Source organism: Hirundo rustica, chromosome 11, assembly GCF_015227805.2.
Source record: "Hirundo rustica isolate bHirRus1 chromosome 11, bHirRus1.pri.v3, whole genome shotgun sequence".
Lineage (NCBI taxonomy): Eukaryota > Metazoa > Chordata > Aves > Passeriformes > Hirundinidae > Hirundo > Hirundo rustica.
The window spans coordinates 8,204,774-8,221,097 of NC_053460.1; the positions used below are offsets into that span (position 1 = coordinate 8,204,774).

A 16,324-nucleotide genomic window follows, 5' to 3' on the forward strand; every position below is an offset into this window, starting at 1 on the left:
CACCTCTTGGTGGGCTGGACACCTGAGAGGTGAGTCTGGCACAGTCCTGCTTGCGGTGAATATGGGGCAGGTGCACAGTATTGAAAACATGCAAGGAGGTGTTGCACCAAGGCCACACTCAGTGCCTTTCTTGCAGTGTTTACCACAGGACTTGGCTGGCTGCTGCCTCAAAACATCTGAGCTGATCTCCAGTGACAGAAGCCATGTTAAAGCCGAGCAGAGCCCAGGACACAACTAAAAGGCCATGCTGCTAGGTGACCTCCCTACTACCTGTGGATACCAAGCCAGTAAAAGGTAAGTTGCCTCATTCCTGCTTCCAGTCCCTCACCCCTGTTCCGAGGCTGGAGCTGTCTGTACACCCACCCAAGGACAATGTGCAGGAGCAGATTTCTTTTTGGCTGTTCAGCTTGTAAATTCTTTGGAAAAAGGGCTGCATCTAGGTCTGTCTGCACAGCACTTAGCATAATAAAATCCTGCTCCTTGTTATGGTGCCAAGTCCTTCCCCGTGCCTTTATAGCCTCACTGTCTTCCTTCCCAACTCCAGAGTTGCACAGCTGGAAAAACCTCTTATTTCCCACGGCAGCTCCTTTGTTTTTGTCTCAGGAACACAGTTAAGCCCCAGAAACTGTCTTGGGCATTTTGTAACACAACTTGCCTGACCAGTGTGTGAAACATTTAACTGACCCATTTCCTTTTTTTTTTTTTTTAATAAAATCAGTCAGCAGCTCAGGGCAAAGTACAGTGGTAATTCTCACCCTGATGGGTCAGAGATGCCACTGTGCTGCTCCCATGAGAGAACAGCTGGAAAGCTGACAGTTGTGTGACAACCTCCCCCACAGAGCATTAAAGGCAAATGAGAGCATCTTACAATGGACTCAGGAGAAGACTGAATTTCCATTTTTGCAGTTAAAAAAAACCACCTGCCCCCACATTATGCAGTGCGATGGAGCTGCATGAGCAGTTTGTCTGTGCTTAGGTCAGAGCTGAACATCTGGGTAGGAACCTGCCCACCACAGTTCTCTGTGACAGTGGTCACACTGTACCATCACTCATAATAGACAAAGGAAAAATCCCAAAATCCTCTTCTGTCTGGATGCTTGTTCAGCCGAGCCAAGCTTCGATGGTTGATGTATTTCACAAACTTCATCGTTTCTTTGTCTCTATAAACTAAGGCCAAGCAGTTGTCCTCTGGATTCACTGTCAACAGCTAAAGGACACAAAGATAAGGAAGGAAATAATCAGTTTCCCAAAAATAGCTGTTATAAAATTCTTAAGAGAAAACAAAACTTAAGAGTTTCAAACGTTAGTTAGAACAAAGGTCTGGTGTTAGAAAATGAACTGTGACACTACTTTCATTTTTATACCCTTTACCTGAAGCATTTTTATACATTAATGGCTTCTGGACTTAGTAGCATGACTGCTCAGCACTGTCACTTGTATTGATGCTGAATGTGACCCCAGTGAACAGCACTTCCCTGGAACAGTGTTATCTCTGCTACAGCTGTGTGTCCCTTCAAGGCAGGCTTCCCAAATGGCCCCTGGTGCAGTGCTATGAGGCACAACCAGGGCTCAGGTCTCATGCTTTAGGTGAACAGCAGCCTCTTGAAGCTGAGGCCAGAGCTTCACCCACGAGCAGCGACTGGGGCAAGGAGGCTCCAGTGCACTCCTGAGCACCCTCAGCATTATGTTGGCATTGTCACAAAGTGTAATTATGTCTCTCCACCCTAAACAGTTTTATCTGATTTGCAGCTAACATCTGAGGTCCTTACCTCTTCATCTTCACCTTTAGCAATGTAGGAAGTAAAGCCACCATATTCAGGATCCCAGTCTTAAAATAGAAAAGAAAAATTCTTAGAAACCTCAGTGCTGTCCAGGCTCCGTGCAGCCTTCCAGGAGATGCCATTTTTTCACCCCGCTGCCTGAAGCTACTGGGTACAGGTAAGTATTTACCTCCTGCCAGACTATTTGTTTTCTTCTCTTCAGAAACAACTTGAAGCAAATGTACTAGATTTGCCTTTTATGGTAGATGGGCTATTTAAAGTTGTTTGGTGCACCGTTCCTCACCTGTAGAACAGTTCTGCCCTAGCAGATATGCCAAAGTAAAAAGTATATATTTCAGTATAATCACCAGTATGTGGCAGATGTACATTCTGGCCTCATCTGGTCTAAAATGCTTGTGTTTAGATTTTTCTTTTACCACATCTAACTAGCAATCAACCCAAAATGCATTAGACATGCCTAAAGTAACTTTTGAAAACCCTGGGCTTTGCGAATTGGAGGTGTAGTGAAAATTCCGATGAGGAAGGGGGTGGAACACTCCTGGTGGGCAGTGGCCACCTGACCCTCCAGCGTGCCCAGAGCCATTGTGAGCTATTGCTTAGGAGAGGAAAGGTCTGCGAGGCTCAGCCTTTCCCTCTGCCCAAGCGCCACCTCCTGGCGCAAGCGGGAAAGGACAGAAATGATTCCAAGGCCACAATCCCAAACCTTTGCATCAGGACTACTGAAACCAGGGTTTTTGCTGAAGTGAGGATTAGGACAAAGTCTACAGATACCTTCTCTGTAGGAAAAAGCAGGGAAATTTTGGCTGTTTTAGCACTGCTGAGAACTTAGAATTCATTCCTTTATGCAAACCTTGTAAAAGGAGAGTCTGACACCTCTCTCTCATCCACTTACCTTCACAACCACAGAAAAAAAGCAGGTCAAGAGCAAATTCTGTGGCTTGAGAGTCGTGCACAAGAGTGTAGTGCCCGTGGGTCCAGCGGCGCAGCTCCCCCACACACACAGGGGTGCCCGAGCCTAGGAGAGGGCACAAACACCCAGGGAAAGCCATGAAACCACATCAGCTGAGCTCAAAGCATGTGAGGAGCTCAGTGATCTCACACCACTGTGAAATTGTCTGCTGGCCCCAGTAAAAAAAGGGTAAAACCACAGATCACATGTCAATATCTTTCCTAGAGATGACATTAGGTTAGGTACTTTGAACAACATGTGAGAGGGACCAAGATTTGCTCCATACAGCCTTTGTTCCTGGTAAGTGTTCTGGTGGGATTTTTTCTGTAGGACTTGGTTTTTTATTAACTTTTATACCAGTGTCCACTAACTTGCCTGACTTAGTGCAGGATGAATATTTTCAAAAATTCTACCCTTAAACTTCAGAGCCACTGTTTTAAATAAACGTCACCAATCAAAATCCAAAATTAATCTAACCTTTGATAGTTGTCACTGCTGACAACTAAGTGGTGGTTTAGGCTGACAGTGTTTTCTGAAAGGCTGAATCCTAGTTTTAGGTTATCAGTTTTCTAATTCTAAAACTGTTTTACTTCTGACCTGCTCACCTTTCTCTTTTCGATTTATTATTTCATACAAGAATATGCTTAATATGAAGCAGGGGTATGTAGATGTAGAAACCACATAACTATTAACAAAAGATTAACAGACCCCCCCTAAAGTTCCACCCTTAAGACTTAGATATGTGGTTCAAACTGGTATCTTCAAATTAGTCATTGATTTACTCCAAATTCTTCTGCAATGGTTCACTGATTTCAGATAATCAGTCTAACATGCCTCAAGTCCCATGTTTGTGCTGATTGCAGTACAAGGTGAAACACTAGTGCCATGAAAATCACCGAGAATCTTGTTTGAATCCTTTCACACTACTGCTGCTCTACTCACCACTCTGCATCTCACCATCCTGTGCTTCAGGGGTGTTCTCAGGCTGGTGTGGCTGATGGGGATTGCCATTAGCTGGCTGTTCAGTCTCTTCCTGCTCAGGTTTGGCACTGCTGTGTCCAGTGGTGTCTGCTGCTTGTCCCTCCCCAGCATCTTCATTCTCATCAGAGGGAGCCAGGAAGTGCAGTTTTAGGCCAGTGAAGTTGGAAAGCAGTAAAAACAAGGCCTCAGAGCGCAGCAGCTGCAGGAATTTTTTCACAGTGTCAGGGAGGCTGTCTTCCTCTGCTGCCTCATAGAGTCTGAAAGACAGCAGATGTATCTCCTTGTGGGAGAGCCAACAAGGACCATGTCCAGAGGGACAGCATTGACCAGTGCAGCCTCATGGCAGCTCCTGATCACCAGGTGCAGCGTGCTGTTGTTCCCCACCTTTTATTGGCTGGCCCCCGACTACTCCACTGGATCTCTTTACTCTCCAATGCTTCACACAGTAGTTGGTATTTCTCTTTCTAGGCAAAAGGGATGCAGAAATGTTAACATTTAGCTCCCAGGAAAAGAAGGTTGAGGACGAGTGTTTTATTTTTGCTGAGTCCCCATGCAGCAGTGTACAGGCAGTCAGAGGGAATCATTCCACAAAAATCAGATTGAGGTGGGAAAGGGCCTCTGGAGGTCACCATTGTCCATTCCTCTTTAGGTGTGAAACTTAGGTGTTTTAACAGATGTGCAAGCAAGCCCTTTCCCAGCCTTTGTGCCATGTGGTACCTGCCAGCCCTCTGACCAGTTCTGGCAGATCACATCAAACTGAACCACTGGGCTCACCTTAAGAAAGTCTTTCAGGAGAATTTCTGATCGCTCCTCAAATTCCTCCTGGATTTGAGCTTGGGAGTCCATGTCCAAATAAACTAGATTGATCCACTCATACAATATTTCATGCTAGAAGGGAAATAAATTAGAACACTGAATTTTCAAAAGTGAAGAAGATGCCCCAATTCCCCATACCGAGCTGGTCACAGGGCTGGATCCCTACACACAAACACACTCCACTGCACCACAGGTATTCATCACATTCTCTGAACTACTGTAGGTATGCAAAACATACAAAGATGCATAAGAAAGAAACTGGATACAAATACGGACAGGAAACAAAAGGGAGAATGGGATAAAGATTAAAGCAGCCCCAGTGCATTGATGCATTCCCAAACAGGTATTACAGGACAGAGGCAGAAGTGCAGCTATGCAGATGTAGGCTTGTTACTCACATCATAGGGGATGTGTGGGCTCCTGGCCAAGGGGGTTTCAACGTGCCGTGTGGGTCTGGCCACAGACGGGCCGTGGAACCAACCGCTCACTGACAGGCGGCACTTGTGCGACACAACTTCTGACACCTGCAACAGCGGTGGGCAGCACGCCACTGGTCAGACAGGGACCAGGCACCACAGGGACCGTGCAGACTTGGGACAGGAGAGGGACTCGGCCCCAGAGAGCCCACTGCATACACAGAAATGTCAGACAGGGCTAGACCAGGACAGATTATCAGAGAGAGGTCTATTGTCCTGAAGTCCACTGCAGGTTGCCAGAATTCCAGTCTAAGCTTTTACTCTAAGCTCACAGAGAATCCATTCTCTCTTTCCCTCTAAGAGCTTTGAGTCGTGGATTTTAAAGACGAAATTAAATCACTACCTGAAAACAATCAGGGCAGTGACCAAGTAGATGCCGCTGTAATTAACAACTGCAAGATATATCTGACACAAAAATAACCCCCTAAGTGGCCTAGGTCAAGATATGCCCAACCTGTATCACTGATCATCTTCCTCTCCAGCCTTCTGCTCTCTGGCCCTGTTTGGTATACCCTGGTACTCTCAGGTACACAAGAGTGTCAGATTTCAGTCAGGTGTTTGTGTCATGCAGATCCCCAAATTATTCATCCTGTTCCATGGCATTCTCCTGACAAATGTCACAGAGTACTCCTTAACTGTATCAGCATTTCTGCTGCAGGGCACTGAACCATGTCTGAACCATGTCTGAGAGGGTACAGCCAGATCTGCACCGTGCCCTTGCACTGTTGGCAAGGTGATGGATGGCTTGAGGAGCTCTTCTGGAGTAAAGTCATGACCACCATATCAAAGAAGTGAGCTAGTTTAAAACAAGCCAACAAACAGAAACAAGTGAGAGCTAAATTCACAGCAGTGGCTTACCAGAATAGTAACACAGAATAGAAATTGATTTTTTTTTCTCCCAGAATGATGCAGCTAGGCTGATGGTTTAAAGTTGGGTTTGTTGGTTCTTGTCCTCCTTAAAGTCCTTGAAGCCCTCTCTTTAGCACACAGCACTTAGCATGAATATCTACTCTACCCACAGTTCTTCTCCCCCCCCATCAGGATTTTAATAACACACAGAATGAATAACCACAACAATGAGGATTAAAAAATTAACAAGAGACAGCTCCTTGCCTGGTGGAAAGAGACTGGAGACACTTCAAAGAAAACCAGTGTGTTCCATGAAGGCACTAATGACTTGGTGATTTGCTGTGGCTGAAAGTGTTCTGAGGAAGAAAACATACCCTGGTTAAGACAGGAACTGAGACTTCTGATTTCATGACTCTGTAACTGGTGGGACAGAGCTCAGAGCAAGGGCTTGGTGAGGAATCTGCACCTCTGCATGGAGACAGGAAGAGAGTTGGGGCTGTTCAGCTTGGAGGTTATGGGGCAACCTAAAGCCTCTTCCAGTGCCAAAAGGAGCTGCCAAGAGTGCTGTAGAAGTACTTGGGACAGACAAGGGAATGGAGTAACAGAACAAAGGGGAGTGGCTTCAAACAAGGTGGGTTTCGATTAACTAGAAATTAGAAAGGAATTCTTTACTATGAGCAGTGAGGCACTGGCACAGATTGCCCAGAGAAGCTGCGGATGCCCCATCCTAGAAATGCTCAATGGGATTTGCAGCAACCTGGTCTAGTAGATGATGTCCCTGCCTACAGCAGGTGGGTTAGAACAAGATGAACTTTAAGATCCCTACCAATCCAAACCATTCTGTGGTTCTACCGCTGGAAAGGGAAGGTACTGTCATCACTCTGGAGTTCCAGGCACATTTACTGGCATTGCTTCCATCTTGCCTTTACTCTTGACCCTTCCAAAAGTTTGTCTGCTGTTGTCTGTTAGCACTGTCTGCAAAGCATGCTAAAGCCTATCCCTAAGGGCACGTTTTACTTATACATCAGCTTCCCTGAACAAAGGAGAAACTCTTTGTCTCCCTTCCACTGTCTGACGTGAGAGCTGCTGCAAGGGGCACATAAGCTTCATCTTTTTCGTCCACCTGAGGCTGAGCTTGGAGTTTTTACCGTCTGTGCTGTACAGATCCAAGGTTCCCCCGTCACTTTTCTCCCAGGGTGGGACAAGGTACAGGATGAAAGCGATTCTCCGACCTTCCAGTTCATCGTCGTGGCACAGCAAGACATCTGCAATTACACGCGTTTTGCTGCTGTGGCATCTTTCCAGTACATGCATGACTCATTCCAACAACTGCTTCCCAGCTTTGTCCCCGCAAGGATATGACAAGAAAAAACATGTTCTTTCCAAGAATTGCATTTTCACTCATCAGCATTGCCAGCCTGAGATGTGCAAGTCTCTTCTGTGGGACTGCACTACAATTAACAAATGGGTCACTCTGAGAGTACAGGCAGTTATACACCAACAACAGTTTTTTCATCATTTGTACTTCATTTTCAGACACTGTTTTGCTGCTGACAGCCTCTGGGACCCTCTAGAACTAGAATAAAATTAGGTATTCTATAGACATTTTGTTCCCTATACATGCACAGAAGCTTTAGGGAAAGGACACTTATAGACTGACCAGTATATTCATATTTAGCACAGGATATGTCAATAGTTGGCTCCAGCACTATCTGGGTCACAGCAGAAAGCCACGCTCGGAATTCTTCACATAGAGCATGCCTGAAAAGATAAGTACAAAGTTAAATGTCCTCCTGTGTTATAAAACATACTACCATAGACAAAACTAATTTATTGTCTCCCTGCCAATTATTTAAAAAGTTATAGGTGCTGTTGTTGTGAGTGACAGTGCGCTCCTGTAAAACCACACAGGTGCTGGCCAGGGAAACAGCGCAGTGCTCACAGCACTGTTGGCAATAACCAGCAGCAAGCATGCAACCAGTGGGAGGGTGCACCGGGAAGTGTTTCAGAGGTGACAGAGGGAGGAGAGCTGAGTACGGATGGAAGCTGAACAGACTTCAGTGCCCATGACAAGCACAGAGCAGATTCAGTGCTCCAGGACCGTTTTTTGGCCCGAGTACGGGTGCAGGAGGCAGCTACACCGCAAGCACATCCTGCAATCGCCTTCCCTGTGGAGCCACCACGGCTCTTCCCCACAACCTGAGCGGGCAAAGCCCCGAGCCTACGCTTTACCTCAGGGCGGCGACGTGGGGCTCCGGGCATGCCCCCAGCTCCTCGGACTGCGGCGGCCCATGGAAGAGAAGAAGGGACGGGGGTTAGGGTGGTTCGGCTCGGCTCAGCTTGGCCCGGTTCACAGCTCGGCCCTGGGCCCACCTGCCGCAGCGAGAGGAGGTCGTTGCGCCGCCCGCGGAAGCCGAGGCCCAGCAGTTCATCCCGCAGCGCCTCCGTGAAAGCTGGGCCCGCCAGAAATCCGGGAATGACACAGTGCCGGAAGGGGGCCGGCTCCAGCACCACCGCTTCTGCAAGGGAAAGGCCGTCGGTGAGGGGCGGGGAGCCCGGCCAGGCCGGGCCGTGCCGTGCCGGAGCCGCTCCCCGCGGGCCCGGCCGGGCCGTACCGTGCCGGAGCCGCTCCCCGCGGGCCCAGGCCGCCCCCGCGCGCTCCCGCAGCACCGCGTCCCCGAGGGCCGCGCAGAGCTCTGCGCGCGCCTCGCGCTTCCCGCGCTTCGCCGGCGCTGACGCCGCCGCTCCGCCACGCTTGGTGGCCATGGTAGCGTCCTACCGGACTGCAACTCCCTGCGGCCCCCGCGCTCCCCCCGCGGTGGCCAATCGCATCGCGCGGGGACCGGACGGGAAGCCGCTGGCCAATGAGGGAGGAGAGGAGAGGAGGGGACGGAGCGCGGTGTGTCCCGGCAGGCGGCGCGCGGCGATGAGGGCTGGGCGGGCGTTAATGGCGGACGCCGCTCCCGCCGCCCAGAACTGATCGGCCGCTCCCGCCGCCTGTTCCCGCCGCCTGTCGCCATGTCCGTGGTGCCGCCCAACCGCTCGCAGACCGGCTGGCCCCGCGGGGTGAACCAGTTCGGGAACAAGTACATCCAGCAGACGAAGCCGCTCACGCTGGAAAGGACCATCAACCTGTGAGCGCCGCCTCGGGCCTGCCCGGCTCTGCCCCCTCCCGTCCCGCCCCGCTGGCGAGCTCATCCCCGCTCGCGCAACAGGCTCGACGCGGTTTTCCCTCAGTGCCCGCCGTGCGAGGTCCGGAGGGCCCCGACCCTTCCGAGGGCTGCGGGCACAGTGGCGGCACAGCCCGTGTGCCGATGGGGGATCGCCCCCCTCACAGGGGCTGCTGAGCCGCGCTGAGGGTACCGAGGGCATCGGGGGAGTGTGGAGTATTTGGGGTAAACGCCTTAGTGCTTAGAAACAGCGTCTGGCTCGGGAGGTGTGAACCCCAAATAACACAGGAAAGATTTTAGTGTGTTGAGCATCACAGACGTTTTCGCGCTCTCATAGGCATCCAGAAAGGCGGCCGAGAGAGGCAGGGTTTTTTCTTGGCCTCGCTGGGATTTTGGCTGACCCTAGGAAGTCAGTAGGATGTGGCTGGATGTGCCTGGTGTTTGTGGATTGTCTGGTACAGGTGTTGGAGTTAAAATTCAGAGTGTTGGCTACCACAGAAGATCGTCATAGATAGAAACTACTTACTAATAAGTATTCATGTATTTTTTATGAGAAGCCATATTTCTGCTTCTTCCAGTAAACTCTGGTGGATCTGGGACGTGTTCTTTGCTACGTGCATCTGTCAAGTTGCGAAAACCAGCAAATATTAGCTGCAGCAGTCAATATTCCAATTTTAGCTTTAATCGCTGACACTTTTGTGTAGCTGAGTTTATTCACAGAGTCGTGTGAAAGTTCAAAATTTCAGAAACTGGAATATTTCTGTTGGGTTTCTGAAGCAAAGACTCATCATGAAGTTGTGTTATCAGCAGCATTTTTTTACGTTGAGGGTTTTGATGTATAGACTAATGCACCCACATTAGTATAGTATGGGTTAGAGTAATAGGCTGTTATTATTAAAGCCGTTTGTGTATCTAAAAATGGAAATGAATGGAAAAAGAAATGTAGATGGTTTTAAACTGTAATTGAAAGTGGGGGAGCTTGTTAGTAAATGAATCTGTGGTTTGGAAACTGGTTGTTTTGGCTCACTTGTCTACATGAGAAAAAGCTCTAACAATAGCAACTAGCTTGTTATTTTAACCACTGTGAAACATGAGGAAAATTGGAGGAGGAGGGAGGCTAGAATTTGAGGGGGGAAGAGTGTATGCTACTAAAGTTTGACATGTTTGGGGAAAAAATCCATGCCAAGAAGCATCTCAAGGAAAACATAAGATCAGTCATTTATTCTGTTAATTCAGTTGCTGTGTGCCACAAGTCAGTAAGATCATGGTGATAACTCATCACTGCTCTGCCCAGAACCATTTTTTTCTCCCATTTGACTTAGGTGGGTGGTTTTGTCTTTCCTCCAGGTCTCCTGCCAACAGACCTCTCTGTTACATGGATTTAGTTGTACAGTAACACTCCCCTGTTGCCCTCTGCTGTCTTGGACTGACCCATTTCTTGCCTAACCATTCCTTTCTTTTCTGTTTTCAGTCCCTCTTACCTGCAGAAATCGCTGGGTTTCCGCTGCACTGTCGCCAGAGTGCAGGGGCCCAGCACCAGCCCGACAGAGGGATCTGCTCACACTCTTGTTCTTACCTCAGGCTTCCAACCCTGTACTCAGAAACTCAGCACTTCTCCTCTTCTGTGATCCACATGTCTGATTACCCACTTCAAAACAAAACCACTTCTAACAGTTTAGTTCTCAGGCTCTCATTACATCTGCAGAAAAACTGCAGTCCTGTGCAGCTTCCTTCCTTCTCAGCGGAGCTTTTTCTCCAGTCTTTTTTCCAGCTCCTTTCAGAGCTTCAGCTGCCTTTTCCCTGCAGTGTGATCAAAGAGGGTGGCTGTTGAATGACAGTTGGTTCGGTGCTTCTTTTCCTTCTTTTGACAGCAGCAGTGTGCAGCTCAACAGGACTATCTGTGCTTGTGTGTTCCATAATGCAGATCTCCCTGGGGCCTCATAAGCCACCAACAAAGATTTTAGCCCAGCACTGACTTACCCATCAAGCAGTGAAGGGTTTACCTCAGGCTAGATGCTGTGTCATGGTGATTTCAAGTTAGATTTCTTGTTATGCAGTAACATTTTTTCTCTTCCTTACAGGTATCCTCTGACAAATTACACATTTGGCACAAAGGAGCCTCTCTATGAGAAGGACAGTTCCGTGGCAGCTCGGTTTCAGCGCATGAGAGAAGAGTTTGACAAGATTGGCATGAGGCGGACAGTGGAAGGAGTTCTGATTGTGCATGAGCATAGGCTGCCCCATGTGCTGTTACTGCAGCTGGGTACAACTTTTTTCAAGCTGTAAGTGTCTGTTTCTTAAGTGTTAACTTCAGTTTGTTGTCACAGATCATAAAAGGTGGCTAGAGGTTAAACTGTGGCCAACTGTGGCTCAATGTTTTGAATGGGATTCATTGCTTGTAAAGACTTAGTCTAGAAAGTAATTTTTGAATGTATGAGGTTTTCATCTAAAGTATGTTTGACTCTGCTTATGAGGGGGACTGACTGGGAATTTTAGTTACAGCGCATCACTACAGTAAAATCTTGTTTAAACTCATGATCAGCAGTTGGTGTGTTGTACTTGCATTGTGAAAGCTGTTTTGCTTCAGTAGCTTATGCTGTGCCCACAAAAATGGGTAAGTGGATGTCAAGGACTGACCCTCTGTAAATGCAGAATGATACCTGCTTACAAACTAATGGCTGAGCTGGGATAGCAAGAAAGGTAAGCATCTAAATTTCAGAAAATTGCTTCACTTCATCTCATAGTTACCACAGCCAGAGTGAAGTTTTAGTGTTTGAATGTGATTGTAGTGATGGTGGTGATTATTCTTTTTATACTAGATGGCCTTGACTTGTCTCATGTTACCTTATTTGTGTTCTTGTTCTTCTGTTTCAACATTTTATATTGTTCTCAATTTCGTGTGTGTGTTAAGTCTGATTTTACATCTAGATTCGTTTTTGATATCTTGATTTGAAGGGTTGTGGTGGACAAACTAGGCAAGACTGAAATGATTTGCAAAATGCTGTAATGATGAAAATGAGTAATCCTGCATCATTTCCCCACATGAGTTTTATCTTCTGCTTTCTGTATGTTTCAGTGAGTGATGGTTTTGTGATAAGAACAAATACAGGCAGTATTTACAGCTCTTCAGAGCCCTTCAGCTTCTGGGTGTTATTCTCAAAACTTTACCCTTTAAGTGTCCCAGTTATTATCATGTCTGTTGTTATGCTTTGGTCTGCTGAACTGAAAGTATTTTATGCAATGGTTATTTTTATAAGGGACATAAATAGCCATTTTAGTTTAGGTTTTGGTGAAAGCTGTCCTGCTATCTTCAAATTCAGCAAAGCTAGATTTGGAACTTCTGACTTAAAAGCCATAAGTGAATTTGTAACTCCTTGCCTGGAAGCACACTGGAACTTGCCTGTGAAAATTGGTAAATGCAATAAAATAACTTTGGCTTTCACCATTAACTATTTTAACAGACCTGGTGGTGAACTGAATCCAGGAGAAGATGAAGTAGAAGGGCTCAAACGCTTAATGACAGAGGTCTGTTTTCTTTCATTATGTTGCTATAGCAGGATGTTGCATTATTTTAGAATTACCAGAATAAGCTAAAGCATTAGACAAGTCTTCTTACCACTGTTGTTATTTTATTGCTTTTGTGATGTTCTCAGGTAGTTAACAAATAAAGCAGTCAAGGTTTCATTTATCTCCATCATGAGTGTGGTTGACTCCTACCCGCTGCTCAAGTCCTGTGTTCATTTACAGCTTTGCTTTCTGACTGGCTTCAGGCAAGTGAGTGTAGAGATGAGCAATAAAATATATTGTGGAGGACAGCTGATGGGAACTTGCCTTTGAGATAGTCCTCCCAAAGCACCATTTTCTCCAAGCAGCTAAATTAATTCTGCTAGATAATGGAACAATGTATTTCATTCTTCCCATTGGTCTGATAGAACTCAGTCCAACTGACTACAGCATAGATTTTGAAAAGCTTTCTAGAGTGCCCTTGTCCTACCAGGTCAGGCTTTTACTAAAAAAAAAAAATCTCACTTTATACAAAAATACTCCACAATTCTAATGAAAGCTTCTCAGAGCAGTTATGAACTACATCTGACACATATTACAGCAAATCTTTGTCCTTCCAGTATGCGTGTACTAAGAATTTCCTTGAGGTAGTTTGAGGTCTGATTAGTACTGGATTTTTGATAGATACTGGGTCGTCAGGATGGTGTTCAGCAAGACTGGGTGATTGATGACTGCATTGGCAACTGGTGGAGACCAAACTTTGAACCTCCACAGGTGAGTACTCCCGTGGGCTTTCATCTTCTTTGGTCAAGTTCTCTTCATACTTCTAAAAGCTTTCAACCTTCCAGATGGGCTTCTTGAGTACTTGCTGCATGAGCAGTTAGTTTTCCTGGGTTTTAGCTAGTTCATCTCCTTTCTGTGACTGAAGAGAAACTACAGCCTTATTTTTTAATGGAAATTCCTGTCTCCCTTCTCATACCTGTCCTGATGGATGAGAAACCACTGGATGTAGTAGCTTCCAGTTCTATGCTGAAACAGATGCACCATTTAAATTCCTTTTGTAGCCACAATGGAGACTCTTGCACTGCTGATTAAGGAATAGATGCCCTGTGAATAAATTAGTCTCACTTACTCTGTTTCTAAGGGCTTTAATATTGAAAGACCTTGCTTAGTTTGCTTTTATGCATTTCTGTTTTATTGGGTTGTTTTAACTGCTCATGAGTACTGGTGCCACTTTAGAGCCAGTCAATGGTTGTGACAGCAACAGCATTCCTTTTTTAAGTACTTTCTTATGAAAATGGTTTTCTTTATTTGATGCCAAGAAAGAATATATGACACACTGAAAGCTTGTACAGGGCTTGATAATTTATAAAGTAGCACTTAAGATTACACAATATTTTCAAAGCTCTGTACAACTGTTTTTTACCATTTTTCTTCTAGTATCCATATATCCCAGCTCATATTACAAAGCCAAAAGAACACAAAAAGCTTTTTTTGGTCCAGCTTCAAGAAAAGGGTAAGTGCTGGTTTGCATCAAAGGGTTGTATTTGTAACTATGTTTAAATGCTTGCATTTCACACAAGGAGAACCGAGTTGTGATTGTATGCTTGCAATTGTAGTTGATCACTAACAAAGTTAAATGCTGGTATTTGTTTTGAAGGTAGCTGATCCTTTGAACACGAGTTGCTAGTAAATTTTCATTCCTGCTCCTGCATCAGTCTGTGCACAGCATGTGAATCCCACATTTAACTAAAAAAGGAATAAACCTGCTTGAGTGCTCCATGTAGTGAACTTGTTTTGAGGTCTATGTGGCACTGATACCTTGGCTGAATGTGTGCTGGTTTTTCTGATTCATCAGCTTGTATTTGTTTTTAGCTTTGTTTGCAGTTCCCAAAAACTACAAGCTGGTTGCTGCACCATTGTTTGAGCTCTATGACAATGCACCAGGATATGGACCCATTATTTCCAGCCTTCCTCAACTTTTGAGCAGGTGTGTTGTATTTGTATAATGGTTCTTGGGAGCACGTTTGCTGTGGGACACCAGAGCAAGGCAAGGTACTACTGAAACCAACTTTAAAAGGTGGCATCTATCCCAAAGATTGTGCTTCAGATGAGCTGTGATTGACACTTTCAAGGCACTGATCACAACTGGCTAGCACCAAAGCCCTACCTAGCAGTTGTAGCTAAGGAAGACGGAAGATAGTGAGGATGGGGCTCTGCACAGACTGAGGAACAGCTTCTTGTAGCTATTGGGGACAGCTGGAGAGTTAAAGCCAGGATGTGAGTTTGAAGCACTGAATTAGGTGTGCATGTTATCACAGCTTTGTGCTGTTTAAATGTGGTTGGTTTTTTACACACTCTAATAGAGTTAATGAAGTGTAGCATCTTTATGACACAAGTATCTGTAGGGATAGCTGTATTTTTTCATTTCTCTTGCAATGTATGTATGCTTTGACTTTCTTACCTGGAAGTGGCTTGTGTCTTGTCTCTCCAGAGCTCACTAGTCTCACTGGTCTCTTACTTGAGAGAATGTTCAGGCATTCCAGGAGTCCCCCAGCCTGCCAGGTCTTCCTCAGGGAAGCAGTTCTATCATGCACCAACTATGATGACTAAAGAATTTTAGCAGAATGTTAGCACTGGTGTTGCCCATAATATTCTTGTTTCCTGCTGAGTATTTTTCTCTCTAGCCCAAATTTTGGCTTCCCCTCCTCTAAAGACAGCAGGTACTTCCTCTTGAGTACCAGCAAAACACTGTCATACAGGTTGAGTAGTGGTGCAACAGACACATCCAAAGGCTGGGCCTCTGGAAGCTGAGATGGATGCTTGCTTCCACAGTTATTTATGAAACTTAGCTGGGAAAAATTCTCTCTTCATTATGTCTGGATGTTCCTCTTGGAACATGTAAGGTTAGCCTGGCAGCAGAAATGCTGCAGAAGAGTTGCTGATGGAGGAATGTAAATAACTCTCACTGTGATTTATATATCTATGAACCTGTTTTAAGAGATGAAATGTTAATAATTAGTTCTTCTGCAACCATAAGAGACAGTTGTGCAATGCTGGTGTAGGATTGGCTGTTAAAAATTATGCTCCCTGCTATACTGTAAAGCTATCTTATTAAAAAATGCACTTTTGTCCTGTCAGGTGGAGGCTTATCCAAAGCAGAAACAAAACATTTCTTTTTTATTCAAAAATGCCCTTAAAAAAATGATGAAAATTCCTCACTTGGTATAATCCTTTTAATTTTAGGTTCAACTTTATTTACAACTGAATTCCTATATACCTGAAGACTCCAGTAGAAGAAGCAGTCTCTGTGAGCACAGCTTTGAACTGTAGAGAAACGAATACGTGTGACACAAGGATTTTTTTTAAGTTGTTTTGTTCCTGAGGGCCACTAAACATTCTATGGTATGAGCAGTGAAGTGAATCTCAACTGTTTAGCGAGAGAGATGGCAATGGGCTACCCGTCCCTTTTCATTGTAATACTCACCATTTTTTTTTGTTTTGTACAACATTAAAAAATATGGTTAAGATTCTGTTTGTCTTGGGTTTGGTTTTATTATATATATATTTTTATATATATATATATTTTTTTTTTTTTTCCTGTTTAATAGTTGTTTTATTTTTCCTTATTGTCTCCTGCTTCTAGGTGCATATTTGAAACTTTATTACTTCAGGAATACAGATGATCGTGGAATGAGGAGGCGCTCAGCCATTCAGGGCCCATTCAGATGCTGTGATCTCTATCCCTGAGCAGCGGATATCCCTAGGATCAGGGAGAAATGAAATAGCATAAGTGGG

The 16,324-nt window shown here is 45.5% G+C and overlaps 2 protein-coding genes across 2 annotated transcripts; one reads left to right on the plus strand and one right to left on the minus strand.

Annotated features, from left to right (window-relative positions):
• Positions 1-106: 106 nt before the first annotated feature.
• OGFOD1 (2-oxoglutarate and iron dependent oxygenase domain containing 1) lies at positions 107-8,618 on the minus strand. The gene is made up of 13 exons (XM_040075003.2): positions 8,468-8,618; positions 8,226-8,371; positions 8,085-8,131; positions 7,513-7,613; positions 7,001-7,117; positions 6,117-6,208; positions 4,926-5,051; positions 4,486-4,599; positions 4,096-4,175; positions 3,673-3,968; positions 2,674-2,796; positions 1,770-1,828; positions 107-1,207 (listed from the first exon to the last, which is right to left on the minus strand). Exons 1-13 carry the CDS (start codon positions 8,616-8,618, stop codon positions 1,046-1,048), a joined length of 1,614 nt encoding a protein of 537 aa, XP_039930937.1. The 3' UTR covers positions 107-1,045.
• Positions 8,619-8,749: 131 nt separating this feature from the next.
• NUDT21 (nudix hydrolase 21) lies at positions 8,750-16,059 on the plus strand. The gene is made up of 7 exons (XM_040075004.1): positions 8,750-8,986; positions 11,104-11,304; positions 12,484-12,547; positions 13,211-13,300; positions 13,967-14,042; positions 14,402-14,516; positions 15,773-16,059. Exons 1-7 carry the CDS (start codon positions 8,871-8,873, stop codon positions 15,792-15,794), a joined length of 684 nt encoding a protein of 227 aa, XP_039930938.1. The 5' UTR covers positions 8,750-8,870; the 3' UTR covers positions 15,795-16,059.
• Positions 16,060-16,324: the final 265 nt, after the last annotated feature.